Raw genomic sequence first — 25198 nt, 5'->3', positions numbered from 1 at the left:
AATCACCAGGTGCCAAAGGCTTGGAGGAATATGAAGCTTCTTCATTGGCATTTAAAACATAATGAAGTGACCACACAAGTCAATTAAAGCTAGGGATGGGGTGTCAGAAAGGCCGCAGCTTTGAGTAGTGGCCATGCTTCCAAAGGTGTGGCCATCCCATGTAGAGCCAAAGTAGTGCCTACAAGCGAGACTTTATGTTTCCTAGGATGCTGATATTACATTAAACCAGTGCCAGCTCTGGGCTTGGGGTGAGTGGGGCTTCAGCAAGATGCCCTCAATGGGCCCCCTTTCTCAGTGAGTCTGCCTTCTCACTGTGGCTGTTGCCAACTTCTGCTCCTCCTTTTCCTCCTCCTTGCTCTCCTCATCCTTGCCATCAGGTGGCCTTGCTGGTCATTCCAAAAAAGAGCGGAATGTCGTGATGATGTACCCAGACAGCGGAGCCTTTGCTGTAGCAGCACCCACCACCTGGAAAACCCTCCCTCAGGCAGAAAATGTGACATCTATTAAATGCCTCCTGAACACACTTGTTCACCCAGGCTTTCCTTGGGCTGTAAATTCATTATTCCACTCCATTTTACTGCTCCTTGGTTTTTTTCTTTACGGTAGTTGATAGGGTTTTTAATGCTGTGTTTTAATTAGGGATGTCAGAGAATTTCGCCACAAATCTCGGGGAAGCCGAATGCGAGCGCATGTGGCCCCCCAAAATCGGTGGCAAAACGGTCTGCCCCCTGCCCCCCCGGGACGGGACTTACCTTCGGCGAATCTTCCGGGCAGTGGCGGCTCCGGCGGCGGCGGCTGGTCTTCCGACCGGCTGCCACCGCCGCCATTTCCAAGTTAAAAAAAAAAAATGTGATAGGCTACGTAAAGATTTACGTAGCCTATCACGGCTGAATTTTAAAAAACACCGTGATAGGCTACGTAAATGTTTATGTAGCCTATCACGGCTGAGTAAAAAACAAAACAAAAACGCGCGTACACAAATGGCGGCGACCATGGGCGCCGCCATTTGCGTTCCTTATTTTGGCACGTCTTAGTCTACGTAAACATTTACATAGACTACAGCGAAAATAAGGGGAACGCTAATAGCATAGACGCTACGCTATTAGCATTCCCCTTATTTTCGCCATAGTCTACGTAAATGTTTACGTAGACTAAAACGTGCCAGAATAAGGAACACAAATGGCAGAGCCCATGGGCGCCGCCATTTCCGTACGTGCGTTTTTTTGTTTTGTTTTTTACTCAGCTGTGATAGGCTACGTAAACATTTACATAGCCTATCACGACTGACTGCAGAGACGCAAACGGAGGCGGCCGCCATTTGCGTCCCTGCTAGCCAGCGACCGGATGTCCGGCCGCTGGCGGAGCCGGCCGGCAGCTCCACAGAATACCTGCGGAGCAGAGCCAGCCGGCCAGGATTCGGGGGGGGGGAGAGGGACGGAGCGCCTCCCTCCCAGCCAGAATTTTAGGGGGAGGGACAGAGCGCCTCTTCCCCAGCATCAGCATAATCCGCGAACAGGTAAGTGACTTTCGTACATCCCTAGTTTTAATGTTGAGTTGTTAATATTGCAATTTAATATTGTGAACCGCTGAGAGATTTTATTATATTCAGTGGTATATATCAATACCACAAAGAAATGTATACATAAACAAATATCATCTCCCTGCTTGCTGGGCAGAGAACCAATAAGCCAGCAGGCAGGGGCAGCTATGACTTGTCCTCCATTTTGTTGTTGTTTATTCAGTCAGTCGTTTCCAACTCTTCGTGACTTCATGGACCAGCCCACGCCAGAGCTTCCTGTTGGCTGCCGCCACCCCCAGCTCCCTCAAGGTCGAGTCTGTCACCTCCAGAATATCATCCATCCATCTTGCCCTTGGTCGGCCCCTCTTCCTTTTGCCTTCCACTTTCCCTAGCATCAGCATCTTCTCCATGTATCCTGTCTTCTCATTATGTGGCCAAAGTACTTCAGTTTTGCCTTTAATATCATTCCCTTTGCGCCTAGAAAGACAAAGTCTGTCACTGCCTCTACATTTTCTCCCTCTATTTGCCAGTTATCAATCAAGCTGGTTGCCATAATCTTGGTTTTTTTGAGGTTTAACTGCAACCCAGCTTTTGCACTTTCTTCTTTCACCTTCGTCATGAGGTTCTTCAGCTTCTCCTTGCTTCCAGCCATCAAAGTGGTATCATCTGCATTTCTGAGATTGTTAATGTTTCTTCCAGCGATTTTAACTCCAGCCTTGGCTTCATCAAGCCCAGCATGTCGCATGATGTGTTCTGCATACAGGTTAAATTGGTAGGGTGAGAGTATACAGCCCTGCCGTACTCCTTTCCCAATCTTAAACCAGTCTGTTGTTCCGTTGTCTGTTCTTACCGTTGCTACTTGGTCGTGATACAGATTCCTCAGGAGGCAGGCAAGATGACTTGTTATCCCCATACCACCAAGAACTTGCCACAATTTGTTATGATCCACACAGTCAAAGGCTTTAGAATAGTCAATAAAACAGAAATATATGTTTTTCTGAAACTCCCTGGCTTTCTCCATTATCCAGCAGATATTTCTTGGGCTGCTTCCAGTGTCTCAGCAGACAGCCATCTTGCCTTCTTGGTTTTCTTTTTCTTTGGGACGTTTTTTGTTGCCGCCTCCTGAACAATGTTGCGAACTTCTGTCCATAGTTCTTCTGGGACCCTATCTACTAAATCTAGTCCCTTAAATCTATTCTTCTGTCCTCCATACTGCCACATTTATTTGCTTGCTCACTCTGTCTAAACCAGAGTGAGACATAGGTAAGCAAGCAAGTTGCAGTGGTGAAGAGGAGGAACAGGTCCAGGGGGCTCTTGTCAGTAGGGGTGTACAAACCCTGCAACCTCCAGTCGGGGGGGGGGCTATACTGGGGAAATCCGGGCCACTTGGGGCCCTGTGGATTCCCAAAGAACCTTGCCGCATCTATTGGATTTCTCAGGTGGCTCTGCTCCTGGCCATGCCAAGGCCGTTGTTCTCCACTTCGGCTGTTAAGGAAGCCATTGACAGCCAGCATGGAGGACAAAGGCCTCAGTGGCCAGCGCAGCACCCCAGTGCCCTCTCCCTGGCTTCCTTGAGAAGAAAAGCAAGGGCAAGAGTGTTGGGGACTGGTGACACCAAGGCCCTTGTTCTCCATGCCAGCTGGGTTTGCTTGACTGCCAGTGCAGAGAATAAAGGCCTTGTCGCAGCACCCCAGTGCTCTCTCCTTGGATTCCTCAAGAGCCCAACAGCCCTGAGAGCCACCCCGTGGGAAATCTGGCAGAGGCAGAGGTGAGTGGGGCCAGTTTGCTGCAGACTCTGCAGGTTGGATTCTTGAGAATCCAGCCTGATTTAAGTCCACAGCAGATTTGTCCGCCATCCCTACTTGTCAATAGGCCCCTTAGTTGAGGTGTGGGACATCAGCAGGTGCCTAGTCATGCCAACCTTTGACGCCAGCCCTGCATAAGAGTCCACATCCTGTCTTTCTGAGATGCTAAGTCAGGGGTAGGAAACCTGTGCTATTCAGCCTAATTTCAAAAGCCCTCTGGATGTAATTAATTCAGACCTCTGGTAAGAGGAATCTGCACCTTCCATGGTGTCACAATACGTATGGAGCTAAGAATTAAAACCAGCAGTAGCAAAGCTATGGAGTCTCAGGGAGGAACAGGAAATGAGGAGAGGAAGACCAAGGCTAGAGAGGCATCAAGAGAACAGTGGGTCTTGTAATTGCTCTGAGCTGAACTATCTTACTAAAGCACGCTGTTGAGATGAAGTTGGGAGTGTCTCCTTTGAACAGTGAAACAGCGTCACAGTAAACGAATGGGACAGGAGGAAGAAGGAGAGGCAGAAAGTGGGGGGCAGAAAGAGCCTGGCCCAACCCAACACTTACTTTGGGCCTGCTCCCTACCAGTGTGCAGCCCTCAATGAATTACCCATAAGGAAATGCAGCCCTTGACAGAAAGAAGACCCTTGCTCTATGTAGTCTTCACCACTCACTCTTGTTCTTTAAATAAAAACATGCAGAAATGTGCTATGTTGGTGCATATGGGGGTGTACTGCACCACCCAAGTGCTATCTCTGAGTAGTATTAGAGAACAGGAGAGGGCTTATGGAGCTCCTATCCAAAAGTGGTTGGGCCAGGGGTCCCCAACACTTTTGGGTTAGTGGGTGCATTTGGAATTTTGAGAAAGTGTCATAGGAACTCTCACAAAATGGCTGTCATGGGAGTGCAGCTTTCTCATTCATAAAATGGCTGACACGGTGGGCATGGCCAGTCACAAAACACTCCTTTCCCAGAAGGTAAACTGGAAGAAAAGTAACATGCCCAAGAACCTATGTGCAAGGCAGAGATGGATCTGAGCTCCAAAACACAAAACCACTCTTTAGAACCCAAACAAAGATGGCACTGGAGGGCAGCACTTCATTTTGACCCACAGGTAAATAATAAATACAATAACAATGATCTTGTGAAATGAAATAAAAATTGGGAAGGGAGCCTGGCCGGTGCCAAGTGAGGTTCCACGGGGCCTATGTTGGAGACCCCAACATTGGGTGGTGCAGATTGCTACAATGTCTGGCAGTTTCTGCCCCCCTCCACACACATACACACAAGTTGCTGAATGCAGCTGTAGAGGTGCACTCCTGCAACCATATGTATTTATTTATGTATTGCCTTCGTATTTATTTATTGCATTTATATCCTGCCTTTTTCCTCTTTCAAGGAACCCAAGGCGGCTTCCATTATCCTCCTCCTCTACATTGTAGCCTCACAGCAACAACCCTGTGAGGTAAGCTGGGCTGAAAGTTTGTGACTTGCCCAAAGTCCCCCAGTGAGCTTCCATGGCCGAGTGGGGACTAGAACCTGGATCCCCCGGCTCCCAGTCCAACACTCTCGCCAGTCGCCACTACACCACGCTGGCTTTAGATTAGCTATTCCGACCAGTGGAGGCCGGTGGCTCCGATGTCGCTCTGGGTCTCAGTCAGAACCAGTCAGAACTCTAAAGGAGCAATCCAAGGTGCCGATCCCTATCCCCAAAATGGGTTCAGCACCTTGGGGAGCTCCTTAAGCATTCTGACTGAAACTCAGAATGGATTCACAGCCCACTGACATCGAAGACAACAGCCTCCATTGGTTCTTATTCATCTCTTCCACTTCTGCCTATAACATCCACCAGTAAAAACGCTCTGGATGCTGCAGTGCAGCCCCCACTACATGCATTGCTGCAGGATACTTACCCACACACACCCCTGTTTCATGTTGCAGCTAGGTCTCTTTTCTACCCCATATCACTGGAAAACACATGACTGTATAAGCCAGCTTTTTGATTCCTCCCTCAGGTATGTTGGAGGCTGCCTTACACTGAGGAGTGAGGATGGGCGAGAAGTTCATTTAGTTCATTTGTGGATAAGAACTGGACAAAATTCTCAAATTTCTTCATGAACAGGACAGAAAGCACTTGGTTATTATTTTTTTATTTTTTTTAAAGAATATGGGAGAAATCAAAATTGACGGATTCGTCCAAGCAGGCCTAGGGCTTTGAGTGCTTAGGACTTAAAGGTCTGGGTTAGAATCTCTTAAGTATTTCAACCATGTTTTTGGTGCTCAATTTGTATTGCTGCCTTCTTCTTTTTCCTTGTCTAACAAGCTCCTCATCTTTAACAGAAGAAAGGTGAGAATTACAAAGAAAATCAGATTCAAATGACAAATTCACAGATGCATCCATCCCTACCTTCATACCAGAACAGACTAACCAGTATTGTCTACCCTGATGGAGTTTGGCTTTCCAGTGTTGTCAGGCAATGACCTCTCACTTCACCTGCTAGCTGAGATCCTTTCGATGAGGCTGAACTGGGGACCTGTGGCCTCTGATCTCTGATCTCTCCCCAAGTGCCCAACTCAGCAAAAAATGGTGCCCCTTTCCTTTGGGCAACACAGAAGAGAAGGTGTGCTGTTCCCTGCCTGCAGGATTGAGTGAAGATAGCTCTTTCCCTGCCAAATTGCTAGGAAGCAGATAAGCCCCAGAGCTCAATTAAAGAGCCTTTCATTTTTCCGCAGTGGTGGTTATGAAATTAACTCAGAAAGCCCATAACCTTCCAACATTTCACATACAAACATAAGGACACCCTTAGTCTCACCAGGGAATGTATCATTCCCTGAGGCACATGCACCCCAATTCTATTACATGTTGCTGAAGGCTTTGTTCATTTATTTGAAATAGCCTGTCACCTCTAGTTATTTAATTCACTTTTTTGTCATGGCACAGTAGGAGTTCTCTCACAGCACATACCTTGCAATTGCTGCTCTAGTGCATAGGTGTGCGCACAGTCGAAGGACGATTGAGGAATGGGATTTTTGCAAATGGCAATACGGATCTGATCCGCACCTCCTGGGTAAATGAGCAGATTGGGACTTAGACCCAGTTTTTCATACTTCCCCAGTGTTCCAACCAAGTTCTCGACTCAAAAAGCCCATCCAAGTAAGTTTAGAAAGGAAATCCATTTCAAAGAAAATCCATTTCAAATGCGTATGTAAACATACATTTACTTGAGAATTTTTGTGAAGCTATTTTTTTAAGACCACAAATTAATGTGGAAATGGGACAGAATGGACTTATGGGTAAAATGAAAATGGCATGAACTGAAAATAGACTGCTTTGCCCTTTTCTAAAACACACACACACACACACACACACAGAGAGAGAGAGAGAGAGAGAGAGAGAGATTTGCTGTGGTGAAAATTTATCCTGCATTTTTTTTTTGACCATTCTCATTCAATTTGATAGAAGAGAAATTGCTTTCAAAAAGGAATTCAATACTGAAGAAATTTCAGAGAAATTCTCAAGGGTTGGTTTTGGGTTTCTTGGGCTTAGCTTGCTTAGCAGGTGGTCAAGGAGTGAGCACACGTGTCCTGTCTTTCATTGTACAATCATCTCTCTGGCCACCTGTAACCGCCTCAGCTTCCTACCCTTCAATTAAAGCCCAGTTTAAGGCCCCATGAGGTAGTTCCTCCCTTAGAGCTTTTTCAGATCAGGAAGTGCAGGCAGCCTGGGAGACTTGCTGTGATTAGGCAAGCTCAAGTACACCACAAAAAGAAATTCAATATAAATTATAGACTGTCCTGAGAGTAAGGCAGAACAATAGAAGCCCCTTTCATGGGGGAAGAAAACTTTCTGGAAATTGGAGGACAGATTTTGCCAAAGCGTTAACTCCACCTCATCCCTGGAGCTTGACAGAACACCTGTGTTGTGGTGGATACAAAATGGGGGCCAGCCTCCCAAACACTGTTGATGCTGTTGCAGCATGAAACATCCCCCAACCCTTACCAAAAATGAAAGAAGCTGTGCTACAAGCCCTGCCAATGGGGAGCCCTCCCTGGGAGAAACTGTGGAGAATTTCTCCTTCCTCTGGAGAAATTTGGTGAAATTATCTCCCAGATTTCTCCACCCACAAATAAGGCGGAGAATTTTGCAAGGCCATCTGCACACAGCCCTAATATATATCACAAGCTCAAAAGTCCGTAGACTGCAGATCAGTGGAAGGCCACTTCTGTGGCTTCACTTCCTTACAATCTGCCCTCAACACCTTCCTCACCCCATGCTCACCATCTATGCTCAGCTTGCCTTCTGAATGGGAAGTCATGTTTGTAGGTTTCCCTTTCACATATCACACTGAATGTGCAGATATCAGAGGGGTGTGTGGGATTGCAGTTGGGGCTAGACTGGGTGGCACCATCTCACAGGCCCCTCTGTGCATGCTGGGTGCATGTATGGAATTGCATTGAATAAACACTCCTATTGTCATCAACTGCCAGTGGCTGGAAGAAATTGCCATAAACACCCCACATTACCTTCATTATATTATATCAATGGCTACGAGGTCTGATGGCTGTATGCTACCTCCAGTATCAGAGGCAGTATGCCTATGTACACTAGTTGCTGGGGAACATGGGCAGGAGGGTGCTGTTGCACTCATGTCCTGCTTGTGGGTTTCCCATGGGCAGCTGGTTGGCCACTGTGTGAACAGAATGAAGGACTAGATGGACCCTTGGTCTGATCCAGCAGGGCTCTTCTTATTTTCTTATATTGCACTCTCTAATAGATTTTTATTGCTATGTGCTTTGGGATCCCACCATGGCAAAAAATGTGAGATATAAACAAATTATTATAGTAACAATGATGATGATGACGACGACGACAACCACAACAACACAAAATCCCAAGTAAACAGAGGCAACGAATATGCATGTACACATGGTTTTTCACAATATAAATGTTGTTAGAATTTTCCTTGACACATGAATGTTTGGGGGGGGGGATAAAGAGATGAGACAAAAATGTTTGGTATCAAATTCAGGCCACGTTTATTGGAAATCTGCAAAGGGGAAATACTGGCATGGGCCGCTAAACTATGCCAGCAACTAGCTAGGCAATATAACAGGTGAAACATTATCTGCCTGATGAGTGGCGCCTATGAAATCACCACCCCCAGGTCTACCCCCTTTGGGGGAAGGGAGGCCTTCCCCTGTCACCCCCTCCTGGGCTGCAAAACATCAGGTGGGTGAGGTGAGTTGGCCTCACAGGTAACCCTTATCCCCCCGCTGGGCTGCAAAACTCAGAGCAAGAGACCTCAGGCATCACCTGTCACCAAAATAATGCCTCAGAATGATAACCATCCCTTTTCTCAGCAGCACTGCCCGTCCTTATCAGCCAACGTGAAAAAAATGTGACCAAATTAAACAAACCATAAGAACCAAATTCAAATTTGTCTAATGGACACCCCTGCCCAAATTTACATTGTGAAGTAGACAAAAAGACACACAGCCTCAGCCAATCAGACTATGACCCAAAAATTCCTGTTCGGCCCCCAAAAGGGCAACCAGCAGAACCCACACTGCAAATAGGGACGGCTGTGTGTGGGAGCCACACTTTGAAGAGGTGGGAAGGAGGGGCTGGAGTGGAGAACTAAAACACTTCTCAGGCCCTTCCGCCAGCCAGTGGCACCACACGGGAACCTCCAACGGCCACATCCCATGTCTTTCCCACACACACAAACCTTCCAGGCAAGCAGGGCTTGGGGTAGGGCATTTCTCACAGCATGGTAGTCTCACATTGCCATAGTTTAACTGGGCATCCAAACAAAGAACCCAGTTAAAGCATTTTTCATCAGATGGGCACCATTTCCTCGTGCTGCAGGAACCTGGCATGGGTGGCAAAGGGCATACCCCAGAACTGTTTCTATTGTTGTAATTGCAAAGATAACACATTCCTAATTAGCCTTAATTTCTGTGAGAAATACTTTGAGAAGCAGGACATGTTATCCCTGACACAGCAGAATGGCAGAGGGTAAAGGAGAAAAAAGGGGGTCCCAATGGGCACACTTGCATTGCAGTGCAGGCAATCGACTCCGCAAGTGTTGAAAAGCAATTACTTCAACTTCCTCAGATGCCTACACTCTTTGGATGGTCTGCCAATTTGAAACAAGCAGCCATCAAAAGGCCTATTCGGTGTTTACTTTCTACCTGTTCCAAGAACCACGCCCTACTGGCTTCAGGTTCCATGCTAAGGCAGGCAAAAATTACACTCTGCCCATTTCACCATCACAACCTGAAATGATTGCTTAAGGATGTGAAGAGATAAGATTGGCAACCAAACAGCAATGAAAGGACAAACGTCTCCCTCTAAAGTTACATTACTAGACCCCTTTTCACACAACACATCCAGGATGCATGCACAAGCATCAGTGGGGTTCAGCCACCCACCCACCCAACTATGTGCATTCAATATATTTTGTGAACAGATCCTCCTAGGCTCTGCACACATGACCAGGCCTGCTGCCCAAAGCCAGGGCCCCGACTGTTCAGGCATAGGTGGATGGGTGTCCTACTTTACAGAGGACAGCCCTCTATTTTGGAGAGATGGCAGAGGACAGTCCTCTATTTGAAGGTATCCACTATTTGATGGGCTGCCCGGTCCATGTCTGGTTTACAGATAAAGAACCATTAGAAAGTACTGGAGGGCCCTTGAAGTTGCCCATCAACAGTTATAGCATCTGGACAGCAGACTGAACAAGCACACTGGGTCAGCTAGTCAGTCTTCTCCACTCTGGTGAGAGGTCTCATATTTCTGTTTAAATAACAATTGTTCTTCCAAAATGCGGACCTATACATAGAAATCTGTATGATGCAAATGTTATGCAAATCAGTGTCCTCTTTCATGATGAAGAATTTCCTTTTTGGGGACAGTGCATAAGAGGCCACCCTAATGCCTACCTGTGTAGTTCGAACATGCACAGGCTGTATTTGCAATCTACTGAGGAGTGTTCACACGACCTTCCACAATGATAGAAGTACGAGTGAGTGGTTGAGAGGTTGTACCAGCTAGGCCCTAGCCCTCCGCTGATGATGTACATACTAGCAACACTATCCACACATCAGGTGGCTGTGTGAAATAGTCCTGCGCATATACCAATGTACACATGCAGGGCTGCTCCATGAAAGGAGAACTACAGGTCGTTCTCTATCCTTCCTTCCATGTAGAAGCCTACATTGGTATGTGGGTAGGCCCCATTCACATGGCTGGACACACAGGTGTTGTGGGTGGTACACAGTTCATATACCCTTCGTCCCTTTGGCCATGCCTTCGCCCTAACATCCCAAAACCGTTATGGAGCCTCCTAAGCTACAAGGGCTCTCCAAAAGTTGGAGACAGCCCTGGACTGAAGTCATGTGACAGGCCTCACTGCTCTTAGATCAAGATGGAAAATGGGACTGCCCCAGGTAGTTTCACAAAGGTGTGCCAGCAACCTTTAATTAATTAATTAATTTAACATCCCAACTTTCTACCAAAAAAAAATGGTGTTCAATGCAGCTAACAATAAAACCCAGATTATAAAGGAAAACTTATTTAAAACAGAACATAAAAACAAATTCATGAAAAATGCAATTAAAAATGCAAGAACAAAAGAAATACGCAGCACCAACAAATTAAGCGCCCCCCTCCCCGCAACAGACTAGGTTATATAAGGCTATATGACCTGCCTAAATAAAAGAAAAATGTCTTAACAGATAAGCCTAAATAAACAGCACTCTTAAACCATACTTTGCACTCTTGGATGAAAATATTGCAACATGAATTGAATGGGAAAAACTCCCAAATCAGAATATAGTAGGGATGTCAGAGAATTCTGCCACGGATCTTGGTGAGGCCGAATGCCAGTGCATTCGGCCGCCCGAAATCTGTTGCAGAATGGCCTGTCACCCCTCCGCCCCCCCCCTGCGGATCCCCCCCCAGGACGAGACTTACCTGGAGCGGATGTTCCGGGCGGCGGCGGCTCTGGCAGTGGCTGCGGCATCTGCGGCGGCTGGTCTTCCGACCGGCTACCGCCGCCACCATTTGTAGTCTGGAGGTTTTTAGTTGTTGTTTTTTAACAGAGACATGATAGGCTACATAAAGATTTACGTAGCCTATCAAGAGTGGGTTAAAAAAAACAACACACATACGCAAAAGCCGGCGGCTACGGACGCCGCCATTTGCTTTCCTTATTTTTGGCCGTCTTAGTCTACGTAAATATTTACGTAGACTATTACGGCGAAAATAAAGGGGAACGCAAATAGCGTAGCGGGCGCTATTTGCGTTCCCCTTTATTTTCGCCGTAATAGTCTACGTAAATATTTACGTAGACTAAGACGGCCAAAATTAAGGAATGCAAATGACAGCGGCCACAGCCGCCGCCATTTGCGTAGGCGATTTTTTTTTTTTTTTTTTACCCAGAGCCCTCCGCGGCCGGAAATCCGGCTGCAGACAGCTCTGGCCTGGGCCTGGCCAGCTGCTCCGCGGATCTGCCGCGGAGCACAGCTGGCCGTTCGAGGATTCCGGGGGGGAGGAACAGATCGCCTCCCCCCCATCAAGGATTCCAGGGGGGGAGGGACGGAACGCCTCCCCCCCCACCACCATAAACATAATCCACAGAAAGGTAAGTGACTTTCGTACATCCCTAGAATATAGCATTCCATTTCAATGGAGGTGTGTATCACCCCCATCAATCCAGACCTTTAAACAGACTTAAATACCCATTAATTCTAAGCTGCTTTCTCTTAAAGAGGTACCATGGTGCTGCTAGCTCTAGTCTGAAATGATGCCGAAATGTTTTTAAAAGTGTTTTAGCTGATTTTAACAACACAATGCTCACATGTTGCTGTAATCATGCTTGCGCTTACTGGATTTTATGCTGTTTAAGTGATGGCTTTAAAATATATTTTATGATTATGCACTGTATATATTATATTCTTATGTTTTGTATGGAAGCCGCCCTGTGAAGCCTGGACCCAAATGGTGGCCTAAACATATTTAAATAAATAAGAAAATTAATAACTACATCATTATTTTGGTAACAGTCATACAACTAATACTGCCCAAGGACTAAAACTGCCCAGGTAGACAGATCTTACAATCTAAAGTCCTGACACATATTTGTGGAATAGGATAATCATGTCAATGCATAATAAATAAATCATAAATAAATACATACATTGTTGTTGTTATTATTATTCATACAGTGAATGCTGCTAATTGCAATCAGTGGGCTAAAACAGAAAGGCTCAGCCTGAAAGCTCACAGTCTAAAGACTTGATACACATTCATGAAATGGGATGATCGTTATCAATGCACGTGTGCTGGCCCTGTTCATTCTTAAGAATTTATTTATTTATTTATTTATAACATTTAAATACTGCTTTCCATTATCATATCACAGGGTAGTGTACATTCTTTGAGGGCAGGGAGAGAGATTAGAATTTTAATGGAAGGAGTGATGGTTATGGAATTACGTTGACAAAACTAGTAGGCAAAGATGAACAGGGTGCTTTGAAAATATTGCACAAGGTATGTTTAAACGCATTGCAAGACCGTTACTTTGCAGGATGTGAGATTTTTGGTGTAGAGGTTTACAGAATTATGCATGGTGTAGAGAAAATGGATGGGGAGACATTTTTCTCCCTTTCTCATAATACTTGAACTCGGGGTTATCCCATGAAGCTGATTTGGTGGAAGATTCAGGACCGATCAGAGGAAGGACTTCTTCACACAGCACATAGTTAAACCATGGAACTCACTACCACAGGATGTAGCGATGGCCACCAATATGGATGGCTTTAAAAGGGGATTGGACAAACTCATGGAGGAGAAGGCTATCAATGGCTGCTAGTCCTGATGGCTATATGCTACCTCCAGTATCAGAGGCAGTATGCCGATGCACACGAGTTGCTGGGGAACATGGGCTGGGGGGAGCTGTTGCACTCATGTCCTGCTTGTGGGTTTCCTGTAGGCAGCTGGTTGGCCACTGTGTGAACAGAATGCTGGAGTAGATGGACCCTTGGTCTGATCCAGCATTGGCTCTTCTAATGTTCTTATAATCATGACAACACAACTAGGTCCACATTTTCAAATATTAATTTAGTATATCCACATACTTTGAGAATAAAAGGGCACAGACAGATAGGGCTAGAGCATCAAAGGGGGTCAAATTGGTATCTGCTGAAAACCATGCAAAGCCAAGAATAAGAAAACAAAGCTTCTGGCTGCTATCAATGTCTGGGAGAGATCTCTCACTCCTTTAATTATTTAAGGAAAAAAGCTAAATAGCTGCATGCTATGTATTTAAGGGAATATTTAATTTGGCCCTGAAACACAGAATTCTGTTAAGAGCCTCATGAACAAAATGGGGTATGTGAAAACACAACAGCTTCTCTAAAGCCTGCCCAGTTGCCAGGAAGCAATGTTATTCATTGGAAGTTTTCAAATAAGTGGCTGTGCACATACCCGTCATGAATCATTTGTCATGAACACAAGCCATTATTTTGTAGACCATCAACAAGCTTCATAATGTGGGTTGTATGGAACATTAAAGAGCTATGAAATTCTTTGTGGCATGGTACCTTGGTACGTGATGGAACACCTTCACCAATATGGGCCTACCCTTGCCCTAAGATCATCTACAGAGAGGGCCTTCTACATTGTGGCCCACCAGTTACAGAACACTCTCCCCAGATAAATTCACCTGGCATCAACGTTGTTTTATTTCTGCCACTGAGTTAAGAGTTTTTTTGTTCTCTCAAGCCTTTTATGTCTTCACAATTTGAATCCCTTTTATACATTGGTGGTTTAACTCTTTGTTTTATTTCTCTTGGCCAGCTTTAAGCTAGGGATGTACGAGAATTTCAGTTCAGTCCACAAATAATCCGAACTTGTCCCATTCACAACCCCAGATGCAAATATGAACAAGAAAGCATTTTAAAAAAATGTTTGTGCATTCCTAAATTAGTGATCATATTTTTAAATATGCACATTGCAAAAAAAATGTGCACTTCAAAATGCACATTTAAAAATAAATATATGCATTTTTAGATTTTAATCAATGGGAGAAAAGTGTGCACCTTTGAAAAATGTGCACATAAAAGTACACTTTTCCCATTTGAAATGTGCACTGCTTCCATTTGAATAAACCAAAAAACATGTTGCAAACAAAAATGGGGGTAACTTGAACATCCCTGGTTCTCCCATCCCTGGTTTTAGCTAGTGATGCCACCGAATTTCATAATTAGTTGGTTCACTGGTCAAACTTCACCCGCTCATAATGCTCTCCTTTTTAGCAAGTCTGGACCAGCAGTTTCTGAATTCACTATTAAGTTCAGAATTGATTGCGGGCCTCTGAGCATGTGCAGTCTGCATTTAAACAATGCCATTTCGGTGCATGTTTTCCATTGATTGGATTAACCCTTTCCTTGCCTGATCTGAGGCTGCTTCCCTCCTTGCCACTGCTGTTCTGGCTCTGCAAGAAGGAAGAGAACTTGGCTACAACACCCATCCCCCCAAAAAAAATTTTTGTCATCCTACACTCTCCTTAGCAGCTTCCCTCATTGCTGTTGCCACAGCTGCAGCTTGAACTCTAAGAAGACACTACTCAGTCAATTCCAAACTGCAGCTCCCAAGATTCATTTTGATATCAGCTGTGTCAGCTGTCAGCCGGACAGCGCTGTATCAACTCCATCTGATACGGCGGCTGCGCCCCTTCCTTCCCGACCATCTGCTCCCATCGGTAGTACATGCCCTGGTCTCCTCTCGTTTAGACTACTGTAATGCGCTCTACGTGGGGTTACCCTTGAAGACGGTTCGGAAGCTGCAGCTGGTACAGAACGCGGCGGCTCGCCTGATTAAAGGCAGCTGCCGGCGAGATCACATCACTCCAGTGCTGAAGGAGTTGCACTGGTTACCAGTTGTTTTCCGGGCCAAATTCAAGGTGTTAGTTTTGACCTTTAAAACCCTATATGGTTCCGGCCCAGCCTATCTTAAGGAGCGCCTCCAGCAACACCAGACAGGCCGCTTAACAAGATCAGCCTCAGATGACCTTCTCTCTGTCCCATCAGCCAGGACAGCTAGACTGGTGGGGACGAGGGAGAGGGCCTTCTCTGTGGTGGCCCCCACTCTGTGGAACTCCCTCCCTAGGGAACTCCGTCATGCCCCCTCTTTAATGAGCTTCCTCCGTGCATTAAAAACCTGGTTGTTCAGGCAGGCATTTGGGGTGGGTTAGGGTATTTAAAAAAAAAAATATTTATGGTAAAATTTTATTGTTTTAAATTGTTTTATGGTGGGTTGTACATCGCCCAGAGTGGCTGGGTGACCAGTCAGATGGGCGATTAATAAATTTAATAAATAAATAAATATCAGGCTTGTGCAAGAGCTTGTTTGTTATTTCTTTATTCATTTATTTACATTTTATACAGTCCAATAGCCAAAGCTCTCTGGGCAGTTCATAATTAAAACCATAAAATGCAACTTGGGGAAAAAAAACTTAAAAGTTTTAAAATTTAGAAATACCAAGTAACACCCAGCAGCAGTTACAGCCCAGAGAAAGCCTGTGTGAAAAGGTGTGTTCAGGAGGTGTTTAAAAAATGTTACATTTTCTGCCTCCCAAACTGCTTGGGGGAGGGTTTTCCAGAGAAGGCCCATCAATGAGGTTCTTCATGGTGTTGTTCCATACATTTTGAAATGATCAGTCGGACCTCCTCTGACTATCATAAATGTCATCTGGGTATATATAAGAGAGCCAGCGTGGTGTAGTGGTGAGAGTGCTGGACTGGGAGCTGGGAGATCTGGGTTCTAGGCTCCACTCGGCTATGGAAGCTCACTGGGTGACTTTGGGCCAGTCACAGACTCTCAGCCCAACCTACCTCACAGGGTTGTTGTTGTGAGGATAAAATGGAGAGCACAAGGAGAAGAATGTAAGCTGCCTTGGGTTCCTTACAAGAGGAAAAAAGGCAGGATATAAATGCAATAAATAAATAATAAATAAATATAACGGAAGGCAGTCTGCTAGGTATCCTGGTCCCAAGTCGCTTAGAGCTTTATATAATAATCACATAACCTTGTACGTGGCTCAGTTTACACAGAATGACAGTTTGCTTTGAGGGAAAACTCTTGTCCAAGCCTACATGGCTGGGTTCATTACATTCCAAATAAATAACAAACTCACTCAGGGTCAGTTCGCCTATCACTAGTTGTAGCATCTCATTTTTTTTTACTGTATTCAATCAGATTGGGTTTCACCAATGTTGATCTTTGTGTTTACTTCTGTATTTTTATTGTGTTGATTTTACTGTTGTGTTTAGATTTTTGCATAGTAATATTCTTTTTTTAAAAAAAATACTGTACATTGAGTTGTACAGTAACTTGTTTTATAGGTGACTCTAAGTACAAATAATAAATGCATAAACAAACATGCAATAATCACCGCTTTTGTCAGCAGCAAACAACGTCAGGATGAACTATTCATCATGCACATAGTGCAATAGGGAATGAAAAACAAAGCAGTTAACCATACACAGATGTTGGTCCCCAATAAATACCTTAAATGGAAGCAACGGGCAAAGGGAAGAGACATTAATAGAATAGTTTGTGTTTCTAGAGTGTCCTGTGAAGAGTAACGTTCTGTGTAAGGAGTCTTCCAACACTTTAACAGAGGGAAGTTCTCATTGGAAGTGTTACTATATTTTAAATCTTTGCAGTGCTGTTAGGTTTTATTTTGGTTTTTATTGTTCATTTTGGTTTGATACCGTAGTTTTAAACTTTTATAAGATGTTTTATCAAGTTGTATTTTATGGTTTTAATTGTTGTAAACCACCCAGCGAGCTTCGGCTATTGCGTGGTATAGAAATGTAATAAATAAATGAATACATAAGTGGGTACTAGAAAAGAGGAAACAACGAAGAGTTCCAAGCTAGGTTCATGGCTTTTCTAGCTCATGTCTGAAGTAGTTTACAGGTGTTGGAGAAATCCAGAGTCTAAACTGAGCTAAGCTGAAAGACAAGCTAAATTTTCCTGTTGCTTTTTTAATTCCACCGGTCTATGTTTTTGCCCCTGTTTTGCCAGACAGGGATTTTTAAAAAAATGAAAACATATACAAATAAATAATTCCTAGTCAAGCACTGAAGTATGTATCCGATCATTTCTTTTGTTCCCAGAACACGATAGCAACAGTCTGGATTTGTGTGCTGCTTTTGGTAGGGGTGGACGAAAGTCACTTACCTGTCCTCGAAGGACATTCGCGGTGGGGGGGAGGCGCTTCGCTGGTCCCCCCGTGAAGTTCAGGCCGGGGGGGGGGGAGGCTTCCCGCCTCGGCCCAGCCAAAATTTAGGCTGGGGGGGAGGCTTCCCGCCTCGCCCCAGCTGAAATTCAGGCCGGGGAGGAGGCTTCCCGCCTCGCCCCGGCTGCGAACGCGAAAGTTTAAAAAAAAAACACAACACCCCCTGATAGGCTACGTGACGATTCACGTAGCCTATCACGGCTAGATTTGCAAAGTCAGCCGTGATAGGCTACGTCAATCATCACATAGCCTATCACAGGTGACTTTAAAAAAAAAAAAAGCGCGTACGCTAATGGCGGCCCCCATAGGGAGCCGCCATTCGCGTTCCTTATTTAGTTGCTGTAGTCTACGTAAATCTTTACGTAGACTATGGTGACCAAATAAGGAACGGGAATGGCGGCTCCCTATGGGGGCCGCCATTATCCTAGGGATGGCGGAGAATTTCTCCCCGAAACTTCGGGGGGCCGAGCGCCAACGTGTTCGGCCCCCCTAACAAGTTTCGGGGAGAAATTCTCCGCCAACCCTACTTTTGAGGAGGGTGGGTGGGTTGCCCTTTGAATTTCACTGCCCTAGACAGATGCCTCCGTAATCTATATAGTCCAGCTGGTGCCAGTCCTTAGTGCCACTAGCCAAGGAAATGGAGGAGGAACTAAACAAACTGTAGTATAAACTCAACCTCCTTCTGCCAGTGTGTGTGTGTGTGTGTGTGTGTGATGTTGGAGAAATCCAGATTCAAACAGGTTTGAATATCTATGAATCTGATTGGCAGATTCTGCAGAAGATTAACTTTTTCTAAGTTGTGTAGAAACTTGGAGATGCAGACAGGGTGTTTACTTTCAGGAACTGTATGCAAATTCAGTCATACAAAAAATACAAAGGGGAAAATACCCAACCAAAAATGTGCATTTCTCCCCATAGGCTAAAGCTCAAACATGTGGATTTTGGGAATTGAAGTGCACACTTTCCCACATCGATGTAAGTTTGCAAAACTGAGAAAATCTAATTCCATCAATGAGCAGATGATGGAATGACAGACACCTGACAATCCGCAAAATACAAACGGAATAGATTTCACAAAATAAGTAGAACCCTAATTACAGTATCTGCGCACTTATGGATGTAAAATATTCTTTGCCTTTGGCCTAATCTTCACTGCAAAGCTGTGACAGTCCTGAACTAGTCCTATTTCTTTTTATTTTATTTTAGGGATTTATACCCTAACTTCAGGCGAGGGTTTCAAATGATGAAATGCTTCTCCAAACAAAACATTCAGTGTCCCCTCACATAGAAAACTAGAAGTCAGGAAGAAGGGTTTTAGACTACCCTTCTCCTTGTAATGCTAGTTTTTTTATATATATATGCGGAGGGAATGTTATATGGAAGGCACTGGACATCACAATAAACTAGCCTAGCCTCTACCCTGGTTCATGCATCCGCCCCTCCTCTCTCCTCCTCTGATCCAGCTGTGAGGAGACTGGAAGCTTTTGCTTCCATTTTTATCAACTGCAGTCTATCATTATGTCGAAACCCTAAACTGAGGTTAGTCTTAACTACAGTTTGTAGAAACAAACCAGCTTCATAAACCACAGATTGAATTTGACTTGTTTCAGACAAAGCATATTAATCACAGCTTGTCAGGTTCAGATGACACAAGAACTGGGTGTTAACATCATGTCCAAACACACCATTATATAGAGGAGCATTTTAACACCACCACCACCACATCTGAAGTGGCACAGTCCATACGTGGCGTTACCACCTCAACGAGAACTAGGCGTTAAAAAACTATATGAGGGACAGAAATCAACATGAAAGCTACTTTATGCTGGTAAATGGTTCCCTTATTGATTTCTGCCTGCTATGCAGCTGTTACAGGTGCAGAGCCTCTATTAATAAATAAATTATCCAAGAACGTTCCTCATCCCTCTCTGACTGCCAAGGAGTTGTGCCAAACAACTACATAGGATAAAATGGCTTTGAAGACACAAACATTCTCCATGGCTGGGATACACTCTCAGTTACACACCTAGAAGAGATTAAGGAGAGAGGTGGAATGAGTCAAGTGGAAAGAATAATTGAGGGCGGTTATCCAAAAGAGTATGATCTGTGAAGTGATGGATTAGCATCTCTCAAGAAAGCTTCATTGCTTGAGGCACTCAGAGACATCCTGGAGAAAGAACTAGAAATGCAATACAAGTTGGGAAAAGAAAGACTATTTTCTGCCAGGCTGAATTATTACTTCCAAAGAAGCAGGATTGTTCCCAGGCCATATGCATTTTTTTCTCAAAATGGTCTTGTCCAGCCTCTTTGAAATGGGAACATTAAACAGAACTGCAGGGCCTCCTTTTCTGATGTCTCTTTTTCAATACACTCACAAGTGCTGCTTAGCATATAGATCAGATACATTCACCATGATAACAAGAAGCAAACCAGTCAAGAAGAGGTACTAGAAAGGAAAACTTTCATGTGTTCATCAGTCTGAGCATTTGTTGGGCATATCAAACTCGATTATCATGGCAAAGCTACAGCGATGGGGGCGGGGAGTGTAGAGAATTGCCTGGCCAAAGCAAAACCAAAAGCAATAACATAAATAATGCTGCAATCCTACGCACACTTCCTTGGGAGTAAGCCCTGTTGGGGCTTACTTGTGAATGAACTTGCATAGGATTATGCTGTATGGTTCAGAGACAACAAAATGCTATTACACAATTCTCTGTGGTGCTTGATCTGTGATGATTCTTTAACACATGCCGCCATCAATCGATACCGTATGCTGAAGTGACCTTATCCTTTGTGGTGTTCCTGCGCTCTAGAACTACCTTCATCTTCACTTTCTATGGCAATACATGGTGGTGTTTCTCCAAGCGTTATGCTTCTTACTCCACCTCAACTAAGGTTCCTTTAATATTTTTTTCTGCATCTGACTTCCCTAGCAATTCTCATTTCCAAACTGTTTAGACCTTGCAGATATTGAGACACAGGCCGCAATCCTCAGCTTAACTGACCAGGAAGTTGATCCCACTGATCTCAGTGGGGATTACTACCATGTAAACATGTTTCGGAGTGGGCTGACTTGTTCTGCTAATGACAGTTACTTCGTTATAGGCCAAAGTATTTATTTCACTGATAGAAGAACCATTTAACTTGCAAGTGTCCATATTTTACTGGATTTTGTTACACTATGTCCCCATGAGCTTTTTTCCTAATTGGAAAATAAACTTTTTTGGCATGCTCCTCCCCTCTACAACAACAACTACTACAATAACAAGCCTCCATCAAACACAGCCTGCAAATTCCACTAGTAACTAGACATTTAATGTTGAACTTCATCCAATACTGGCACATTTCCAGCCCTGTTAAAACACTGCAGGATCATTTCCACACACTCCTTTGAATCAAGGCAGCATTTCCAAGAAAAAAAAGAAGAAAAAAAACATAAAAGGATTGCACGGAGGGACTGGGATTTCCCCTCTTTCTCCACAAACACAACCACATGCAAAGGCAATGCTCCACCAGGTATGACAGACAGCTTTCTACTTGTAGTTGCAGAAAGCTGAACATTAACTGCCTTACTCCTAATCCCTGCTCCTCTCAGACAACAACGGTGATCTCGCCGTTTGCACAAACTTACCTTGCAAGGGAGGATTTGGGAAGCTCATTTCCTTCTCTCCCATTTTCAAAATATAGTAGGTATGAGACAAGCAGTGGGATCTTTATGAAGGATCCAGGCAGCAGTGCCCAGTTGAGTCAGTTACTGGGAAAGTTTGACCTCCCGACTTCCTACTGCAGCAATGTAACCGTACACCTTACTTTCTTCTGAGAATAATTAGCAACCTGCCTTCCTGAGTTACCTAGGCTCACCTGACCTGTTTCTCCATAAAGTGACATCACATCCTTTGATCTCCTCCGCTGAATTAGCATGTGCTTCGGACAACACGGCAGTTGTCTTACTTTGGACCCTCCTATTCAATCTCTCTCTCACTTTCTCTGTTTTAATCCTCTCCTCTGTTACTTTCACTTTTAAGCAGAAAGCTGCTTGTGCAAGGTTCATTATTAGCAGCCAGTGCTACAAGTCAGAACACTGACGGCTTTGGATTTCTAGTGACTGTTGGGGGGGGGGTGTTTTGTTTTTTTTAAGCACCAGAATTTGAACTTCATAGAAAAACAACAACTAGACTTCAATGGGCAGGCAAATAAATTTCCATAAAGGTAGGGGAAACATTCATAGGAAGGGTTAAGGCCCTCTCTTAGATATGTTCCAGATTAAAATGCAAAATACAACTGGATTTCAAGTAGAGCAAAGCTAAAATTTCACCGGAGGTGTTTCTGAAGTTTTTCCTTTCCTCGTTCTCCTTATGAAATGAAGGCCACTTTGCAAAAAAATTTCTGAAAATTTTGCCACCATTTTCTGCTGGTAGATATTATCCTTCTACACACACACACACACACACACACTGCCCCACAAGGACAGCAGGTCTGGAGCTAATGATGCAAAATGGTGCCAAGAGTGCTCCAACTGTGCAGTTGAGAGTTGTCATCCAACACATCTGGAGGGCATCAGATTGGAGAAGGTGACTCTAGTAAAGCCCTGTTGAGACTAGGGACGTACGGACTGTGTAAAATCCGCCCTGTCTGTGTTTCACGAAATGTCAGATGCCTTTTGTTCCATTATCCCCTCAGAGACGGATGCCAATTTTTTCATGCGGAAAAAATACTCAGGTAATTACATAAGAGGTTTTGTAAGAATTTACGTAATTTACATCAGTACGTAACATTTAGCACATTGCCTCCATTCCATTCAGCTTTTCCTCAGCAGAAACGTGCATATTTTCCTATGAATAAGTGTGAGTAAATTTTGGGGAAGTGTGCGTGTTTGTTTGTTTGTTTGTTTGTTTAAAGTCCCTGGGCTCCACCAGGCCTAAGGGGTTCACTCCGCAGCAGATTCTGCAGGTTGGATTCTTAGAAATCCAAGCTCATTTTAGTCTGTCTCGAATTTCTCCAGCGTCCCTAGCTGAGAGACAGATGTCAGGTCCTGGCTGTTAATGTTGCCCTCTAATGTAGACGGGATGGAGTGAAAGCATTGCAACACCCCAGGAACAGAATCTAACAGAAGATAGCCTGCCGAGGCCTAAAGTTTCTGCCCCAAGAGGAAAACTTAATCTATTGCAATGATTATCTCCAAAAAGATTGATTTACCTCTGTACCTCATTTGCAAGAATGCTTTGCCTCTAACCTTAGAAAAGGAGACAAAGCATTACAAGACAAAGCAAAAAAAAAGAAAAGAAAAGTGGTTCTTCTACCCTTCTCCTTTTTAGCCCAAGGACAGCAATGCAAAGATAATCTTATCTGAGTCGCAAGTTTGTGTTCTGAGAAAATATTTACTTTTTCCCCACACATTGCAGGAATATCAAGCATGTTGAAATGTACTTGTGCAGTAAATTGGTAATGAGCAATTGGGTTTTTTAAACCAAACCCTAAGATTTATTTTATTTTGGCGTTTACAGAGCTATCAACTGGAGCAATGCAAACAGACTTACAACCTTATTGTGCAAATACCCTGCATATTAAACTAATATGCACAGTAAAATACTACATTGCATGTGTGGCAAAAGTCATTTATTCCCATTTAGAGCATTCTGTAAAATGTCATCTAATTATAAAGGCTGAGTGCTATTATGTTCTTATATGCAATGAAGGAAGAAGCAGAACCATTTCAAGGTTTTTTCTTTGTTTTTGTTTTGTTTTTCACTTGCAGAATGTTTCCCCAGGCTGCAATAATTATAGTCTGAGACAAGAGAAAGGGGCATTCTTGGTTCCCCCAGAGTTCTTATGACATCCCCTATTTTTACACGCAAACACGCACATTTATAAAATTCGTAGCCCACCTTTTGCAAAAATGAACAATCAAAGGCATTCTGATGGGTAGGTTTTGGACCTATTTTGGGGATAGAGTTAAGCACCTTGGATAGCTCATTTAGAGTTCTGGCTGGTTCTAACTGAAATCCAGAGTGGCTCCAGAGCCCCACCAGAATCAGAGCCACCACCTTCCACTGCATTCTGTTTATTTATTTCATGTTTCCTCCAAGGAGCTTAAGGTTCTCTGCCACCCCCATTTAATCTCACAGCAACCCTGTGAGGTAGGTTAGACTGGGAAGGTGTGACTGACCAAAACGTCATGTCTGATTGGGGTTTGAACCTGGGTCTCCAAGGTCCTACTCTGACACTTTAATGGTTAGTGTTTAAGCACTACACAACACTAGTTCACTCACTGGCATCAAGGCAGCTTTCAAAATGCAATGAAACCAACAATAAGATAAAACAGCAGGTCCATCAAGTAACAACGTCAAAGAGAATAGCAGTAGATGGCCATACCAGGTGGTCCCAAATGCCATTGATAGCACAAGAGAACAGGGCAGACTTCTCCCGGTCAGTGGTGCATATGTAAATTTAGAAGTGCAGGCAGTCATCGTCACAGTCCCCAATGCCAAGGCCCCAAGGCAAGTCCAAAAATGCAGGCTGCTGTGTGGATGATCCACATCAACAAACCAATTCCAGCTGTTTTCATCGCCAGGTCTTTTGTGAAGCTAATGGGTATTAATTGTCTATTCAAGACAAAGCCACCCTGCATATACTTTGTATTACAACAGGGAACAATATATTGTTTCTGGGGAAAACCATTGCCCCAGTTAAGGGGAGGATTGCAGCTAAACTCAAGAGGGAGCAGGAAAGCCTGAGGCGGGTGGCAGGTGATTTCAGCATCCCAGCTAATAAAAAGCTGCGGATGCCATGTCCACTGAACTCTGACTCCACTATACAACTGCTCCTGCTGCTGCCTGAGAGGTTGCGGTAGCTACAGTGGCAGGAAAACATGACTAGGGAGAGAGTTCCACTATTTGGGTGTCACCACAATTTAAGGCACTTTCTCCAGTAGACAGACAGCCACTTAACAAAGGAGGGTGCGAGTGCCGGATTCCATCTGGGAATCTGGTGAAACCCCCTGTGCCTGAACCCCCACGCCCCACTCACCGAGACCCTGCCCCCTCTCACCCCCTGCCTGTGCTTGGCAAGGGGCCCGTACTCACCCTGGTGGCCTCGTCGAGCTCCATGGTCACCATTTTTTGAAACATAAAATGGTGATTGCAAAAATGCGCATATTTGTGTGTGCATGAAAATGCACATTTTCGCAAAAATGTGCCATTTCATGCATAAAGCAAATATGCGCATTTTGCGATTGCCATTTCATGTTTCAAAAAATGGTGACCATGGAGCCCAACAAGGCCGCCAGGGTGAGTGCAGGCCGCTCGCTGAGCAGGGGAAGGGCTTGAGCATGTTGCGGGGACTGGCGAGCAGGGGCAGGGGCTGGACAGGCACCCAGAGAACCCGGACGGGGGTGGGTTCTCACATCCCTACACCTAACGACTGAACATGGGACACCTGGAAAAAGGCTTCTGAAGAACCTGTGGAGAGGTTTATATAGGATACATAAGTCCTTCTGATAGAACCATACATCTCAAGGGATGCAACAAACATCCATACATTCCACTCCAGTGGAGGCTGGTGGCTCCAAT

At 44.5% G+C, this 25198-nt stretch overlaps 1 protein-coding gene across 2 annotated transcripts in view; it reads right to left on the bottom strand.

The window, feature by feature from the left end:
* The window catches only part of NAALADL2 (N-acetylated alpha-linked acidic dipeptidase like 2), a 1211675-nt gene extending 1189975 nt beyond the window's left edge, over positions 1-21700 (bottom strand). The window contains exon 1 of one of the 2 annotated variants that reach the window (XM_084847509.1): positions 21497-21700. In XM_084847509.1, the coding sequence (XP_084703635.1) occupies positions 21497-21551 (55 nt within the window). In that variant the 5' untranslated portion in view covers positions 21552-21700. Of the gene's footprint in view, positions 1-21261 lie in introns of both variants that reach the window. The other variant, XM_084847508.1, reaches the window with a different exon arrangement.
* Positions 21701-25198: the final 3498 nt, after the last annotated feature.

This window comes from Heloderma suspectum, chromosome 3, assembly GCF_057233095.1.
Source record: "Heloderma suspectum isolate Gila_16-S chromosome 3, 16-S_ref, whole genome shotgun sequence".
NCBI lineage: Eukaryota > Metazoa > Chordata > Lepidosauria > Squamata > Helodermatidae > Heloderma > Heloderma suspectum.
The sequence above is the reverse complement of the archived record's forward strand: the minus strand, read 5'-3'. Positions and strand labels throughout refer to the sequence as shown.